This window comes from Ictidomys tridecemlineatus, chromosome 8, assembly GCF_052094955.1.
Source record: "Ictidomys tridecemlineatus isolate mIctTri1 chromosome 8, mIctTri1.hap1, whole genome shotgun sequence".
Lineage (NCBI taxonomy): Eukaryota > Metazoa > Chordata > Mammalia > Rodentia > Sciuridae > Ictidomys > Ictidomys tridecemlineatus.
Window position 1 is genome coordinate 87042684 of NC_135484.1, and position 18240 is coordinate 87060923.

General features: G+C 36.1%; 1 protein-coding gene across 2 annotated transcripts; it reads right to left on the bottom strand.

Annotated features, from left to right (window-relative positions):
* Window positions 1-1120: 1120 nt before the first annotated feature.
* On the bottom strand, window positions 1121-13506 carry Sdhaf4 (succinate dehydrogenase complex assembly factor 4). 2 transcript variants are annotated; one of them, XM_078019787.1, is made up of 4 exons: window positions 13396-13481; window positions 9241-9364; window positions 7813-7965; window positions 1121-3914 (listed from the first exon to the last, which is right to left on the bottom strand). In XM_078019787.1, exons 2-4 carry the CDS (start codon window positions 9248-9250, stop codon window positions 3805-3807), a joined length of 273 nt encoding a protein of 90 aa, XP_077875913.1. In that variant the 5' UTR covers window positions 9251-9364; window positions 13396-13481; the 3' UTR covers window positions 1121-3804. The 2 variants fall into 2 exon arrangements, with proteins under 2 accessions (XP_077875913.1, XP_005334485.1); XM_005334428.5 differs by lacking the exon at window positions 9241-9364 and having other exon boundaries at window positions 13396-13506.
* Window positions 13507-18240: the final 4734 nt, after the last annotated feature.

Below are 18240 nucleotides of genomic sequence, written 5' to 3' on the forward strand. Positions count from 1 at the left end.
CAGACTATACCAGATAATCAATACTGATTAAATGAATGAAATCATCAGATACTCTTAACTGTACTTCTAATTGATTAATCAGTGTTTGTTAACTAAGAGCTCACTGTGTTTCTTATACTTGGAAAAATTCCTGTCCTGTTAGGAAATTATCACTCATTATTAATAATTGCTATTATGAAGTCTTTTCATTTGTTACTCAGTAGCAGAAGATGGCTTTAGGACTGATCCTCTGAGTTAAATAACAGATATTATATTTGGACACACAGTAAGTCCCAGCAACTGACATCAGAAAAAATAAATGCCGAACATAATTCAGTTCAATCAAAACACCAAATATGAACATGGCTCCATGGTGTAAGCACTGTACATAAAGTCTCAACCTATAGTTTTCCAAAAATTCCACAAGTAATGTAAAATGAAAGTGTTTAAACTATTATTGCACTAGAAAAAGCCACAGCTTTGTGTGACATTTTTCTGAAAACCTGTCTATAAGTTATTCTTTTAAAATTATCCATGTTAATTTGGGTTCTGTAAGATCAGATGGCAAGATAGGATTTCATCTGAAAGAGTTTTATTGAAGGAGACATCTGTGAACTATAAAGAGGAAGAGTAGGCATGGTCTGACACCAGTGAAAAGGAGAGCAAAAGAATGGAGAATTGGGTGGAATTTCAGGGAATAGCACAGTCTAAAGAAAATTCTGGGTGAGTTAATGGAGTCCTTCATCCAATGCTGCCCATTATCGGGGGTTTGGATGCAGCATTAATAAACCTGCCATACTCATTCATTGACTGGAAAAGTAAGAACACAGTGGCAGATCCCATGGAGATAGCAGCTGAGGTCTGAGTTCACTCTGCTTCCCACAGGATGATATTTGAGTGATACATTTCCCGGGGCTGTCATATCTTTGTAAGTACCAAAGTCTTCAAGTTTTTTCATTAATATTTGGTGGATACAAAGACCATAAATCATGCCACCAATTTTACCTGTACTATTTGATTACCATTATGAAACACATTATTAAGAGAGGCTAAGATTTCTATTATCTTAATATGACTTTGATTGTTTATGTATATTTACTTTAAAAAGCATTTGAATTGTCTTTATCACATAGCATGATAGTTAATATAGAACACAAGCAATATTTTATTGATATTTTACAATACAAAATCATTTAACATACCAGTTTGGAATGTTAACTTAGTAAACCCTCACTAACTTGGACTAATTAGAGGTTGAATAAATTATATTTTAAAATAAATGTGGTTATTATTTGGTACCACACACAATAATTGCAAGTAGAACAAATGTTGACTCAGAGATGACAAATGATATAAAGACAAATGACTAGTGCTAATTAGCAGACTAGTTTGTGGAGAGAATATATGTTTTAAAGTTCATTCTCTTAGCTGGGTGAGGTGGTACACATCTGTAATCCCAACTATTCAGGAGGCTGAGGCAAGAGGATAGCCAAATTCAAGGTTAGCCAGGGCAATTTAGTGTGACCCTGTCTCAACACAACAACAAAAAGAACTGGGGATGTAGCTCAGTGGTAGAGCACTTCCAGGTTAACTCCCCAGGATCACATAATACTCAGTTCAATGGTAACTTGTCCCTGGGTTCAATCACAGTGTCTGTCTGTCTCTCTCTCTCCCCCGCCCCACAACACACACATAGCTTATTCTCTTAAAATCTCCCTACAATCCTCTGAAGTACTATTGAACTATATAATACATATAACTCATATAACATATAAACATTCTATCTTCTACAGGATGTGCAAAATCTTTCTTCCTAAATAATTCAAGAGTAGCCTAGGGGATGAAGGTCCAACCTCTGCAACTGAGTGAAGCCAGAGGACTAGAGAAGCAAGATGCCTTAGGGGAGTCCAGCAATTTCTGTTCTTCCTTCATTTCAGATCTGCAAATTGTACTTGACTTTTCCTGACCCAGTTATCAGAAGGCCACAGGGTAGAAGATTTTCAATCATCAAAACAGACTAAACTGGCCCATTCCATCCCCTACTTTTCTCACATTTGTCTTCTGTACCTGAAATTTGTTTCACAAACTAATAAATATTTCAATTCAGTTCACCATGCAAATAATCAGTATTTTTAGCTAATAATTTTTAATGATAATAAAATGATTTGATTTTTTATTAATGATTTTATTAATGATAATAAAAATTTTTAATGATAGTAAAACAACTTTAACCCAAATATTTCAAAATTTTCAAATATATCCCCAGGAACTCGGGAAAATATTCATCATTTAATGATAGCTAACACTTAGGAGATATGTCCTATGAATTGTTCTGCACTATCATGGTTAATTTTGTGTCAGTTTTAGTATATCACAGGTGTTCAAATTAAAGGTCATTTCTGGATGGGTCTATAAGGGTGTTTTTGAATGAGATTAACATTTAGTTGCTTTTGCATGTGGGTTTTTTTTTTTGTTGTTGTTGTTTTTGTGCTAAAGATTGAACCCAGGGACTATGTGCATGGGAGGCAAGCACTCTACCAACTAAGCCATATCCCCAGCCCCCTCTTACTTGTTTTTTGAGAGGAGGTCTTGTTGCCTAGGCTGATCTTGACATATGGAATCCACTGATTCTACTACCTCAGCCTCCTAAAATAGCTAGGATTACAGGTGTTTGCCATCACACCTAGTTTGAAGTTAACATTTGAACTAGTAGACTTAGTAAACTCCTTCCTAATGTGGCTGGGCATCATCCAATTTGCTGAGGTTCTGAATAGGACAAAACACAGAGAAAGGAGGAATTCACCCCTTTTTTTCCTGCCTCACTGTGTAAGCTGGTACATCTTATCTCATCTTGCTCTCAGACTGGATTCAAATCAACCACTTCTCAGGACTCTGGATTTGGACTAAAATGCACTACTGGCTTTCTTAGATTTCCAACTTGAAGGTGGCAGATCATAGAACTTCTTAGTCTCTAGAACTGCATTAGCCAATCCATCCTAAAAGGTTGATCTGTTTTTTTTTCCTCTCTATATGTATGTATCTCCTATTGGTTCTTTTTCTCTGAAAACCCCTAATACAAATGGATCCAGTTATTAATCTCCCCAAATTCCAAAGAAGTTTAATAACTTATTCAAGGTTACATAGTTGGTAAGTAGTGGCTTCAGGATTTGAATCTAAGTGGCTCCAAGCTAAAGATTTTTCTGTCATTACTGTGAGTTTCTCAAACAATAATACATTATTTAATTCACATTTAAAAAGCCACTATTACTGAGTCCATGGCAGCATAGTTGATTTTAAAATTGTTTTATTTACACATACAGTGTACAAGTGACTAATTAATTTAAATTGGAAAAAATGAAGTAAAGATTTATAATTATATAATTATGTTTTTATATACCCTAATAAGTTAATTATGAGCCAATATAAAAATATCTTCCCTTTCCTAATTTATAGCAGCATATTTTCATCTAAATCCATTATATATATATATGTGTGTGTATATATATATGTGCATGTTTGTGTGTGTGTGTGTGTGTGTGTGTATTTAGTTAGTTAAACATAGTACAGAAGTTAAAATCATTTAGGTCTGGGATGTTAGCTCAGTGGTAGAGTGCCTGCCTAGTAAGTATGAGGCCCTGGGCACGATCCCCAGTTCCACCAAAAAGAAAAAAAAAAAAAGAAATTAGATGATTTAAAGGATATAAAAAAAGAAAATAATCTGAAATAAGTAATTCAGATATATATATATTCAAAAAAATGATACTGAAGTTAAAGAATGTAACTTAAAAAAATCAATACAGTGTCCTTTGAAGTTAAATATGTGACTTAAAAATCAATACAACGTCCTTTTCGTTCCCAATCTCCATATCTGGTAGGTTCTGGGCCTCTAGGTCCACCTTTTTCTTTGGTAACTGGATTAACATCATCTGGAAATTCTATGGAAAGAAAGAAGACATAAACAAAACAGTCAATAGAGATTGGAAAAGCAATATGATCAGTTTTGAAGATAGGGTTGACCAGGATAGACCTACTGATCAGGTTAGTACAATCTTTAAATAACTGTAAATGCAGTTTGTTACCTGAGTTTGAGAAATTACTTTAGTATGCAATTTTTGTATTCAATCAACTTTACCACCATTGGTGATTTAGAATTCTTGGAATACTTTTAGTCCTCAGTTCACAAAATGGCTTTGTATGTACTGCTAGACCCAAACAAAAGGAAAGAGGTATAAAGAATAGAGTGCAAATTCACTGGACTTGGAAGATTTTGAAATAAAATTACTTTGAAGGAGTTTCCTCCTGTCTTTCCCTTGTAGTTCTGGGGACTTAACCCAGTGCCTTATACATGGTAGGCAATGCCTCTACTAACGAGCTACATCCCTACCCCCTTTTGTTTATTTTGAGATAGGGTCTTGGTAAGTTGCTCAGATTGGCCTTGAACTTGTGATCCTTTTGCCTCAGTCTCCTGACAGGATTATAGATGTGTGTCACCATGTGCAGTTTCTGTCTATTTGCTTTCTTGATGATGTCCTTGGATGAAAAAAAAAGTTATTAATTTTGATAAAATTCCAATTTATTTATTTTTCTATCTATATTTTTGGTGTCATATTCATGAAATCATTGCCAAGAATAATGTCATGAAGTTTCCCCAATATTCTTTTTCAAGAGCTTTATGATTTTACCTCTTAAGTTTAGGTTTCAGACATTTTGAGTTAATTTTTTTTATATGGTAGGTAAAATTCAACTTCATTCATTTGTATGTGGATATTCACCTTTCCTAGCATCATTTATTGAAAAGACTGTCTTTCCCCATTGAAAAGATTTTGGCACCCTTGTCAAAAACCAACTTACCACATATGTGAGAATTTATTTCTGGGTTTTCTACTTTGTTCTTGTGTGAATTTTTTCTTTTCTTTCTTTCTTTTTTTTTTTTAAAGGACATAAATTTCTTATTTTACAGTTTTGGAGGTCTGAAATCTGACATAATCTCAATAATTAAAATCAAAATATTAGCAGAGCTGTGCTTTGTCTGAATGCTGGGGGATAACTGTCTTTTTCAGCTTCTAGAGGCTAACCACATTCATTAGCTCATGGCTGCTCCATCTTTTTCTTTCTTTCTTTCTTTCTTTTTTTTTTTTTTTTTTTTTGAGGTGCTGGAGACTGAACTCAAGGCCTTGCTGAGGCTAGGCAAGTGTTCTACCACTAAGCTATAACCCTTAACCCTCTTCCTCCACCTTCAAAGGCAGCAGTGTACCATCTGCTAATCTCTAATTATAATGTTTCAAGGTATGGTTTGTTGTCCTCCCCCCCCCCATGTTGAAATTTATTCCCAATGTTACAGTATTGAGAGGTTGTGAGAACTTTAAAAGATGATTAGGTCATTAAGATCACTAATTAAGTTCACTAATGGGAGTAATTTAGTTCTCTTAGAACTAGATTCATTACTTACTGTAAGAGCAGATTATTATAAAGTAAGGCTGCCCCTCATTCTTTTTCAGACATGGTTTTCTACTATGAGATGAAACAGGATTGAAAGCAGGAATCAGAAATCTGATACTTTAGACAGAGCAGGGGCTTCCATTTTAACAATTCTGTTTCTTATTCCATCATGTCCAAATTCATGTACAAATTAAGCCAGAAAGCATGTGATCAATCATGTGATCGGGCACCCAATCAACATTAGATGAACAGGGCGTGCACAACCATTGAGTGTCTCACTTCGATTGGATGCAGAAACTCCCCTCCCTAAAAGTCATCAGCCAATAGCTTTAAAGGTCACTTTTAGCAATACCACATATATACCTGGACCACAGAAATTTCTGGCAACCCTCTTGTGACCCCTTCCTTGTGGGAGCTCTGCTTCCTCTCTGTTTCAAAAGTAAGTTCTGTCTCACCCTTGGATATCATTCTTTTTTTAAAATTTATTTTATTTTATTTTATTGGTTGTTCAAAACATTACAAAGATTGCAGAATCACATCAGTTACACATACACATTTTTACATAATGCCATTCTTCATATATACAAGACAAAGAATCTACACCTCATTGCATCTCAGCATGAGGCCCTTGCCAGAGGTTAATAGTCTCCTTAGAACTATGAGTCAAAATACTTTTCTTTATAAATTATCCAGACTCAGGTATTCTGTTATGGCAACACAAAACAGATTAAGACAATGACACCCTTGAATCTTTTTAATGTTAAATTTTATTATTACACAGGGCCCTATATGAAGACCCTTAATTTAATCTTAAGTGATATTTTAAGGAAATATTTTCCCTCAGATTTTTCTGCTTAGTTAAAAACCACTGAAAAGAACTTAATTTCAGATTATAACTACTATTAAAAAGTCTCCATTATCTTAGTTGATTGGTCTGGTTATTAGATTGGGCTTGATAGTGTGCTATAATTTGAAATATTCCTCTGGATTAGCAAATAAGAAACGGTTTTATATTCTAGAAAAAGATCTAGACATAGCTATGAATATGTTCTTGCCTAGGATGCAGATTTACATTTATGCTGTTTAAATTAATATGTTCCACAATTCAAAGGTAAAAATAAGCACAGAATGAAATATAACAATACTGTAAAAACAGAGCTTTATGGCCAGGCATGATGGTGCACACTTGTTACCCCAGTGACTTGGGAAGCTAAAACAGGAGACTCAAAAGTTTAAGGCCGGGGGTGCTGGGGTTGTGGCTCAGTGGTAGAGTGCTTGTCTCGCATGTGTGAGTCACTGGGTTTGAGTCTCAGCACCACATATAAATAAATGAATAAAATAAAGGTCCATCAACAGCTAAAAAAAAAGTTTAAGGCCAGCCTCAGCAACTTAGTGATACTCTGTCTCAAAATAAAAAGGCCTGGGGATGTAGCTCAGTGGTAAAGCCCCTGGGTTGGATCCCTAGTTCTGAAAAACTAACTAAATAAATAAATAAAACAGAGTTTTATGGCATGAGCCAAATTTTACATATACTAAGTACTAAGTAGGGGCTGAGGATGTTGCTCAGTGGTAGAATGCCCTGGGTTCAATCTCCCAAAACAAACAAAATAATCAAATTACATCCCCTCTCCAATTCTCTTTCTTCTTAAAACTACCCTTCTCTCTCTAGCCACACTGTCATAGTGAGAACCACCACCTAAATGTGTGACCCATCTTACTTGCAATTCTGAGTGATTCAACTATAGACACCTGATTCAAGCTTTCTTTTCAGGGAATTTGCAATTAGGAGTAAGAAATTCTAATCTCAGTTGTGCTGCTCTCTTAAACTGAGTAGTTAACTAGGAGCAGTTACTTTCTGCCCAGTGGACTGAAAAGCTAGTTAAGAGATAAAAACAATTTTAAACAGTGATGAGACAAGAGAAGAGAGGAAAATACCCTGGTTTTCATATAGTATTTAAAGTACCAAGTTTATAGTCTTTTTCTAAAGCCCAGTATTATCACTGTACTTGAATGCCTCACCCTTATCTGTATGCTGATAATCTACTGCAACTTCTGCTGTTTCAAATTTGAACAGCCAGAAAAATTTCTTAAAATTTTGCTCAAGTAGGTTTGTTACATATATCAGAGAAGATCTCAACTTATATATTTTGTCATGTGAATAATGAGGTATAATCAATCAATCAATCAAATGTCAGGGGCTTAGAAACCCTTTTTTTAAAAAAATAGATACACTGATGGTCAATATGGTGATTTTGCTCATTGTTGAAATACGCTTTATTTTTGGTAAAAAGTTATGACAATAACATATTTCATTTCTTTCATCTATCTTCTCAATAGCCACATCATATTTTCTTGATATCTTAAAAATTAAGAGAAAAGTTTTACCACACTTACTTTTCAGTGGTTCTTTCTCTAAATGGGAATCCTCTGGTGCATCAAAACGACCTACTGGTAACTTTGGCTTCCTAAGGGGTTGTTTGACAGATTCAGACTTCCCTTCTTGAGAAGAACTCATTTTCCTCAAAGACTGACACAGAATCGGCGATCCTAGCAGAGAGGAGAAAGTAGAAAAATAGGAGCTATTCACATATTCTCCTTTTAAAATTGAATTTATATATATATATATTAGTTTATACATTCACCTTTATCCAAGTTCAAAAGGCACAAGAATATATAGAGTGAAAATCCTTGCCTCCAGAAGCTCTAGTTTCTGAACAGTTATTTCCTAACCTTGGAGACAAATAGTATTACTAGTTTTAAAAGAAGAGCTATAAAATACATTAATTAACCATTATCATAACTGCAGAAACTGAAGTAAAACACAGATTCCTGTCTGAAGCAATGTCAACATACCAGGAACCAGACCATTAAGAGTAAATAGTATGGAAAAAAAAGAGTAAATAGTATGAATTTACCTCAACATCTTAAAGTCCATTTATGACAAACCCAAAGCCAACATTATACTGAATGCAGAAAAACTAAAAGTATTTCCTCTAAAGTCAGGAACAAGATAAGGCTGTCCACTCTCACCACTACTATTCAATACAGCCCTGGAAACAAAGCAATCAGGCAAGAAAAGGAAATTAAAGGGATACAAATAGGAAAAAGAAGTCCTTAAACTATCTCTGTTTGCCCAATGACATGATCCTATATCTAGAAGACCCAAAAAACTTCATGAAGACTTCTGGAGCTTATAAATAACTACAGGAAAGTAGCAGGATACAAGATCTATACCCATAAATCAATAGTTTTCCTATACTCCAAAACTGATTCAGCTGAGGAAGAAATCAGGAAAACCACACCATTCAAAATAACCTCAAAAAATATATAAATACACACACACACACACACACACACACACACACACACACACACACAGGGGAATTAATCTAACCAAGGACATTAAAAAATCTACAATGTAAATTACAGAGCACTAAAGAAAGAAATAGACCTTGGAAGATGGAAAGACCTTCCATGTTCTTGGATAGGCAGAATCAATATCGTCAAAATGGTCACACTACTAAAAGAAATATACAGATTCAATGCAATAATCATCAAAATACCAATGCATTCTTCAGATAAATAGAAAAACAATTCTAATATTCATTTGGAAGAATAAGAGATGCAGAATAGCCAAAGCAATACTAAGCAAGAAAAGTGAAGAAGGAGATATCACAATACCCGATCTGAAATTATACTACAGAGCCACAGTAAAAAAACAAAAAACAACAAACAACAAAAAAAAACAGCATGGTAAAGGCATCAAAATAGATGTGGAGACCAATGGCATAGAATAGAGGACACAGACACAAATCCACATACCTACAGTCATCTAATATTTGATGAAGATGCCAAAAATATATTTTGGAGAAAATACACCCCCTTAAACCAATGGTCCTGGGAAAACTGAACAGTTATATGTAGAAAAATGAAACTCTCTCTCACCCTGCAAGAAAAGGAAATTAAAAACTCAAATCAAAACGGATCAAAGATTTAGGAATTAGACCAGAAACTTTACAATTCATAGAAGAAAACATAGGGTCAACACTCTATCATATAGATGCTAGCACCAACTTCTTTAACAAGACCCCAAAAGTGCAAGAAATAAAACTAAGAATCAATAAGTGGGATGACATCAAGCTAAAAAGCTTCTGCACAACAAAGGAAGTGATTAAGAGTATGAAGAGAAAGCCTACAGAATGGGAGAAAATCTTGGCCAGCTACTCCTCTGATAGGGGATTAATATCCAGGATATAAAAAAAAAAACTAAAAAAACTTAACACCAAGAAACAAATAACCCAATCAATAAATGTGCAAAAGAACTAAACTTCTCAAAAGAAGAAACACAAATGGCCAACAAATATATAAAAAAAAGTTCAACATCTCTAGCAATCAGAGAAGTGCAAATCAGAATACACTAAGATTTCATCTCCAGTCAGAATGGTAATGATCAATAATACTAACAATAAATGCTGGTGAGGCAATGGAGGAAAAGATACATTTGTACATTGTTGATGTGACTGCAGACTATTACAATCACTCTGGAAAGCAGTACAGAGATTTCTTAAAAACCTAGAGATGGAACCACCACATGACCCAGTCATCCCACTTATTGGTATCTTCTCAAAATATCTGATATTGGCATATTTACAGAAATATACCCACCTCAATGTTTATAGCAGCACAATTCACAATAGCTAAATTATGGAATACAACCCAGATACCCATCAGTAGATGAATGGATTAAGACTGTGATATATTTATGCAATGGAGCTCTATCAATCATAAAAAAGAATGAGCAGAGCGCTTGGATTGTGACTCAGGGGTAGAGTGCTTGCCTAGCAGGGGTTCGATCCTTAGCACCACATAAAAATAAAATAAAGATATTGTGTTCACCTAAAACTAAAAAAATAAATATTAAAAAAAAAAAAAAAAGAATGAGCTGGACGTGGTAGCACATGGCTGTAATCCCAGTGGCTCAGGAGACTGACACAGGAGGATCACAAGTTCAAAGCCAGCCTCAGCAAAAGCAAGGCACTAAGCAACTCAGTGAGACTCTCTCGCTAAATAAAATATAAAATAGGGCTAGGGATGTGGCTCTGTGGTTGAGTGCCCCTGAGTTCAATCCCTGGTACAAAAAATAAATAAATAAATAAAACAAAAAAAAAAAAAAGGAAATCATGGCATTTTCTGGTAAATGGATAGAAATGGAGAATATTATGCTAAGTGAAATAAGCCAAACTCAGAAATTCAAAGGTCAAATGTCTTCTCTCCTATGTGAAAACTAAAGTAAAACAAAGGAAAAATGGAGGGAAGAATAAGATAACACACAGGGGAAATCATTAATATAGAAGGAGATGAAGAGGCAGAGTGGAGAGAAGGGTTAAGGGGAGGCAATGCAGAATGAATTCTTTAAACATCTTGTTATACACACATATATAAATATACCACAGGGAACTTCACCTTTATGCATAGTAGAAAGAATCAATTACATGTAAATAAACAGAGAAAAGAAGTCCACTAGAGTAGAGGAATGAGAATAGGAGAGGGAAGGGAGCACAGAAGGGGAAAAGAGGAGGGTAAAAGGGAGGATCATGAACTGAAACTGAATTCCATGCATGTAGTGAGTTTGTCAGGATGAACCCAACAACCATGTATAACTGTAAGACTCTAATTTTAAAAATTATATATATATATATTTTGTATATATATAGAGAGGGGGGGGGATGCGGTGGGAGTATATTTAAAAGCAAAAAAAGTTGTATAAATTTTTCAAAGAGAATATTTAGTATTTAAATCACTAGAGTTCACAAGGGACTGCATTTAGTTTTTTTACACTTAAATACGTATCAGGGTCCTCCTTCCCTATTAATGGAAAATTTTAAAATGTATTGGGTATCTGTGATGTGTAAATGAAATCACTTTCTCTTTAAGTTTCAATGGGAAAGGTAAACTATCAGCACAATGAGTTATCCAACCCCCTTTTGAGATATGTTCTATAGGCAAAACCACTCTGAAAAAATGATACACGTGGGTGGTTTTCAACTTCTTAAAAAAGAATAGCTCTAGGGCATTGGGATTATGGCTCAGTGGTAGAGTGCTTGATTAGCATGTGTGAGGCACTGGGTTCAATCCTCAGCACTGCATAAAAATAAATAAAATAAAGGTACTTATTTAAAAAAAATAGAATAGCTCTAGAGGGAGATGGATTTGGGTACCAGTTCCAGTTATAGCACTGTGACAGGCAGAATAATAATGCCCAAAGATCATCAGAACCCAATACCCAGAACCTTTAAATAGGTACTATGGAGAAGGAAAATTCTGGTGACAAAAGAAAATTAAGGTTGCTAATCAAATGACCTCATACTAGGAAGATTATACTGGTTTATTATCTGGGTGGGTCCATGTAATTACAAAGGTTCTTAAGAACAGAAGAGAGAACTGGAAGACACAAACAGAGAGATAAGAGACTTGGCCTGATGTTGATGGCTTTGAAGATTCAGAAAGGAGGTGAGTCAGGGAACATGGGCAGCTTCTAGAAAGTAAAAAAGGGAAATAAGTGGATTTCCCTCAAAAGTCTACAGAAAGAACATGGCCCTAACTTAACTTTTGATATCAGCAACAGGTAACTAATCAACCACTTACTAATTCTGACCCTGGTTAAGTTACACTTTCTGCTTCTTCCATTATGAACAGTATCTAGCCATCACTATATAACCATATCTCTTGTTTAAATCACACACTGAGAAAAAATAAACTGAAAGATTTAAAATGTGCACACAAACAATCTGGGGAATCTTTTAAAATTCAGATTTTGAGTAGTTCTTGGCAGGAGCCTGATTCCTCCCCACTCTGAATTATTGGTGATTGAACCCAGGGGTGCTTTACCACTAAGCCTTTTTTTCTTTTGCAATTTTGAGAGAGAGTCTTGCTGAATTGCTCAGGCTGACCTCAAACTTGCAATCTTCCTGCCTCAGCCTCAGCCTCCTGAGTGCTGGGATTATAGGTGAGTGCCACTGTACCCAGCAATATCTGCATTTTAAATAAATTCACAGGTGATACTCATTTACAGTATGTTCAAACAGTTGAGAGGATAACTACAACCACTCATATCAATATGGGCCATTCTTAAATCATAGTGTTGGCTGGAAAAAAAACAAACTATATGAAACCATTTTCATAAAAATAAAAAACATGATACACAAAGCATCACACAGGAAGCTCCCTGGCAATGGAAATAGTCTATTTCTTAAACTGGAGAATGGCCTTATAGAAGTTGCTTTTGTTTCATAAATGTTTTATATATTATGTGATGTGTAAATGAAATCACTTTCTCTTTAAGTTTCAATGGGAAAAGGTAAACTATCAGCACAATGAGTTATCCAACCTCTTTTTGAGATAATGTTCTATAGGCAAAACCACAAATATAAATATATATATGTGTGTGTGTGTGTTACGAAATAGTTTGTAATTAAAACTCAAAAACTAGTGAAAAGAGATAATAAACACAAAATTTTAGTTATTATCTTGGGGTCTGGATAATGTGACACTTTGCATGATATTCGTTTCTGAACCATTTAGGATTTTTACAACTAACAAGTAATACATTTGTGGACTGTGGTTACAGAAAAGTAAAACAAACTGCACAGAAATCAGGCCATTATACTATGCAGGCTGTCTCTTTCCAACTTACATACATAATGTCTCAGAGATGTCATAAATTAAAACTACGTTTAGCATGCTCTGTAATATATTGAGAAAGAGTCAAAAAGGATAGATGGCCCTGGGGATCTGCCAGCTCTAGTCTCACCCAAGACACTGGGCTGCGCAGGGACCCGCCCAGGGACACCGAGGGCTGGCTGAGTGAAGAGAGAAGCTCGGCAGTCCCCTGCACGTGGAGACACAGTTTCCTCTGTCGCAATGCCTGAGTCTTCGCGACCCCTCCCTGCGACCTCGGCTTTGGGGTTGGCGCCTTACTTGCAGCTCTCCATGCGGTGGCAGTGGTGCGGCCAAGCAAGCCCACGAGCCCTGAAGCGGTCATGGCGCCGGCGCTCGAAGCGTCTGCGCAGGCGCAACAGAGGGAGGAACACGCCCCACCGAAGGGGCGGGACTTACACCCGGCGCAGCCTGCACGGCGCGGCCTTTCTCACCAACAATGACCCCAAACTACCCTGAACGCCGTCTTGATTGAAACCCCAAATCAAACTGTAATTGGTGCCTGTTATCCAACCTTCTAACTCCCCTTCTCACAACCTTTCCAGCCTCGGGTAAACACTATTACACATTCCGGTAGACTTTTTTTTTTTTTTTTCCTTTGAAGCAAAACAGGTCTTAGTGTTGTATAATACAATAAGGTGACTATAGTTCACAAATTTGTATTGTGTTTTTGTGAACAACTAGAAGAGACGAATTTGAAGATTCCAAACACCAAGTAAGAAGATGGAAACGTTGATTACCCTGATTTGATTAGTATATATTGTATACTTGTTTTGAAATATCACACCATACTGCATAGATGTTATTATTACATGTTACTAAAATTTACTTTTAAAGTTTGAGATGAAACTGTTGACTACCCTGATTTGAACATTATGTACACAGTATACATGAATTGAGCTATCACTGTTTACTTCATAAATTTGTACAATTAAAATAATAAAATAAAAACATAACTGAATTTTCCCACATCATTAAATGTTTTTGAAAACAAATTTTCAAGGATTTAAAATTTTCATTTATGTGAGTTTACCACTTAAACTCTATTCCATGGCTGGAATTTCAATTTTTTGTTATTAAAAAATTCTGAGATTAAAATTCTTATATATGTAAAAAATTTAAAAGCCTTTTTATCATTTTTTTAAATACAGCCAGGCCCGGTGGCACAAACCTGTAATCTCAGCGACTCAGGAGGTTGAGGCAGGAAGATTGCAAGTTCCAGACCAGCCTCAGCAACTTAGCAAGGCCCTAAACAACTTAACCAGACCCTGTCTCATAATAAAAAAATAAAATGTCTCAGTATGTGGCTTCCCTGGGCTATATCCCCAGTACTCTCTATCTCCCCTGAAAAAAGGAAAAAAATTCATGGCTGAAATTAGGTGAGGGACTAATTCCATTAATTTCTCTCAGTCTGAGGCAAAAGTTCTCTCAGAAGATCCTTTTATAGTATACAGAGATTGAAGACCCTTTATAGTACTCTTTGCTTCTTTTAACTCATTCTCTCTCTTATTTTAAATCTCTCCGATTTAATGAACTTCTAGCTGATTTGTTCTCATCTGTTTTCCAGATGACCTGAAAGGTGACATTTTTTAGTAAGGTGCAGAGCAAGAAACTGCATATGGTCTAGCCTACAGTGCAAAGTCTGCCAATTGACAGCAACTGCATTGGTGCTCAGAACATTTTGTGGCAGATAAGATGCTTTATGTTACTTGTAAGACTGTGGGAAGTCTTTGCAGAATCACACACAATAGAAGCCCCTAGAATTCTGGAATTTTGTATTTTTTTTTTCTAAAAAGAATTCCTGGCTTGCTCTTGGGTATTGATAGTGTCTATGTGACATCAAGTGGGCTATATCATATGATGATTCTTATGAACTGAGTTATCAGGTTCTCCTAGATAATGAGCTTTTTCACTAAGAGAAAGTGGTATATACAGAAGAGGATCAGAGCCAGAACTTAAGCAATTTGCATTAGTAGGTTGCTCACACTTCTGAAATAACATTTTTTGGGGTGGATGGGTGGGTACTGGGACTTGAACTCAGGGACATTCAACCACTCACCCACATTCCCAGCCCTATTTTGTACTTTATTTAGAGACAGGGTTTCACTGAGTTGTTTAAGTCCTTTCTGTTGCTGAGGCTGGCTTTGAACTCATGATCCTCCAGCCTCAGTCTCGGGAGCTGCTGGGATTAAGGCATGTGCCACTGTGCCCAGCTGAAGTAACATTTTTGATGCTCAGTTTATATTTAGTGCTTAATGCTGAGTTCCATATAACCAGTTGACTGAGAAAAAATATTTCAAAGTTTCATTACAAATGGCTTTGCTCAATAAATGAATCTATCAATGAGATGTTTTTAGCATTGAGAGCCCATTACCAGAGGTCCTCAATGGATAGCAGAGGGGGAAAAATGTCCTCCTAAAGAACAAAATTTAGTTTATCTTGTACACTTCTTTTTTTGGTATTGGGGATTGAATCCTGGGTTCAGCAACCACTGAGCCACATCCCCAGCCCTGTCTATTTTTTATTTTGAGACTGAGCCTTACTAAGTTGCTGAGGCTAGCCTCAAACTTGACATCCACCTGTTTCAGCCACCCAAGTTATAGGGATTACAGACATAGCCACCTGCCTGGCTCTTATACATTTTTTTAAAATAAACATTTAAAGTTTTTTTTTTCAGTTTTTGTAGATGGACACAATACCTTTGTTTGTTTTTACTTTCATGTAGTGTCAGGAATTGAACCCAGTGCCTCACACATACTAGGCAAGTGCTCTATCTCTGAGCCACAACCCTGGCCCTTCTTATAAACTTTGATCTGAAAGGAGATATGGCTTGGGACAAAGATCTACAAACTTTCATGGGCAGTGGCTGGTTTAGTCAAAAGGTAAGGAACTGGGTATATAAGTGTTTTCAGATAGTTCTTTGGAATAGGACTCCTCAAAGTTTCTTGAAAGCATGAGAACATTTGAATCCCACTGAATGTTAAAAAAAAAAAAGGCTCCCATTGCAGAAGAGCATTTAATTAGAACAAACGATTATTTTATTTATTGATTTCTAACAAATTACACAAAAATTCAGAGCTTCTGGCTCTACATCTTACATGAGGTTGCAGGCAAGCTGTTAGCTGGAGTTCTACTCTTATATGAAAGCACACTACTGGAGGGTCAACTTCCAAGTTCACTCATGTGTTTATCAGAATGATACAGTTCCTTGTGGGTATTTGGACTGGAATCTTCTCTTAGTTCCTTGCTACATGGGCTTCTTCTCCAAATGTCATCTTACAATATGGCAGCTGACTTTCCAAAGAATGAATGGACTGAAGAGCAATAAAAATTCTTCAAAATGGAAGTGACAGTTTTCTTGTAGAGACATTCCACCACTTTTACTGTATTTTCTCATTTAAAAAGGTGATTACAAAAGAGCTACCTACCACAATGACCCACTCTGTGGACATCTTCTTTCCTCCCTCACAGCTGTGTTTGCTCAGTGACCCACTAACAAACCTGGCCATGGTGACTAATGCAGAATCATGTACTTGTATCAGTCTTTCCCATGAGATAACTGATTAGTTAGCACCACTACTTACCAACTAAAGTGGACAACTTGACCCCTGATCACATATAAGGTAGATAGCTTGGGCCACAGGTCTGATTACAATAGAATCCTACTAACATGAATAAAGTAGCCATTTATTCTTATAGGAATAGAAAATTGTGCCGAGTTTGGGATTCTTTCCCTGACCTACCCACCTTTTATATATGCCGTTCCATCTGTGGAATTACTGAATACCTTGTACTCTATACTGAATACAGCATCCTATACAACATTGTCTTTTACCAAAAAAACTATATTTCATCCTCTAGATGCTAGTCTTATAGAATGATGTACAGCCCTATTGAAGGTTTAGTTTTGGAATTATATGAGAATACTAATTTTGGGGTGCTGTCCTAAAGGATTTATCATATGCTACAAATAAGTTTAGTTCTTTGTGACATCTCTTCTGTTGACAAAATGAGTCCAAAAAGCAAAGAGGGATCAACACCTCACTCTTATGTCTGCATTACTGACCATATATTTTGCTTTCCATTGTGGGGAGAGGAGAAAATTTGCCATGTACCCTGAGTGTCCCAGCATATTATTGCCAAATGAGCCAAATTGCAAAGCTTATTTGTCTCCTAATATTGAGTACTAGTCACCTAAGTTGACCAAGGCAGTAGTAGCATTATTATCACTTAATTGCCACTCTCCCTGAGGATAATCTGGCTTGCTTGCGGCTTTCTCAAAATCAGCTTGGTCTTTGTTCCTATATTCTTCTCCTGTAATGCAATCCACTATGCGTACAGCTGAACCTGGCTCTCTAAACCACACTGTGGGAACTGTGGCTCTAGGAACTGATGCAAATATGCCAACATCTGGCCATTACCTTGCTCTAATAAAGTTGTTTGTCTTTTACCCAATAGCTTCCTGTTAGCATCCAAGAAACTGTAGCAGGGTAACCTGTTAGCTTGTAAGCTTGATAAAATCTGATAACTTTTACTGCTCTTGTCATCCATTTCCATGCTTTCAGGTTCTGTTGGTATAGCAGTTTTTATATCTAACGGAATGCTCCCACAGAGGATATGATAACATTTTCTGTAAATTTGAAGTTGGCTTAATTGCACTCTTCCTGAGTTTGAGCAACTGGCTTGCTTTTAGCTTATTCCTCTAGGAAAGGAGGACAGAAAATATGATTTTGGTGCTAACTGTAGTGACTGGCTCTGATGACCATGGGGAAAAGGGAATAGGGAGGAGTATGACTAGAACTCAGGAGATCTTCTAGAATATCTTCTCACAATATCATATGTTGAAGCATCTTGTTGAATTGAAATTTTTAAAAAAATATTTTTAGTTGTAGATACACACAATGTCTTTATTTTTATGTGGTGCCGAGATCAACCCCAGTGTTTCACATATGCAAGGCATGTGCTTTACCACTGAGTTACAGCCCAAGCCCCTGAATTGCAAAATTTAAACAGACTATTATAACTACATGTAGGCAAGACCACCCATATCATAGATCCTTGGGTTATTCACTACATAAAGAAATCTGATCAACTGAGGTGATGTTT

Excerpts from the sequence above, each read along its gene's own strand:
- Sdhaf4 (XM_005334428.5), bottom strand. The coding sequence starts at position 13,459 with ATGACCGCTTCAGGGCTCGTGGGCTTGCTTGGCCGCACCACTGCCACC. Across the intron at positions 7,966-13,395 it reads CACCGCATGGAGAGCTGCAA|GATCGCCGATTCTGTGTCAG; the intron begins GTAAGGCGCCAA and ends CCTCTCTGCTAG. Across the intron at positions 3,915-7,812 it reads AGAGAAAGAACCACTGAAAA|AATTTCCAGATGATGTTAAT; the intron begins GTAAGTGTGGTA and ends TTCTTTCCATAG.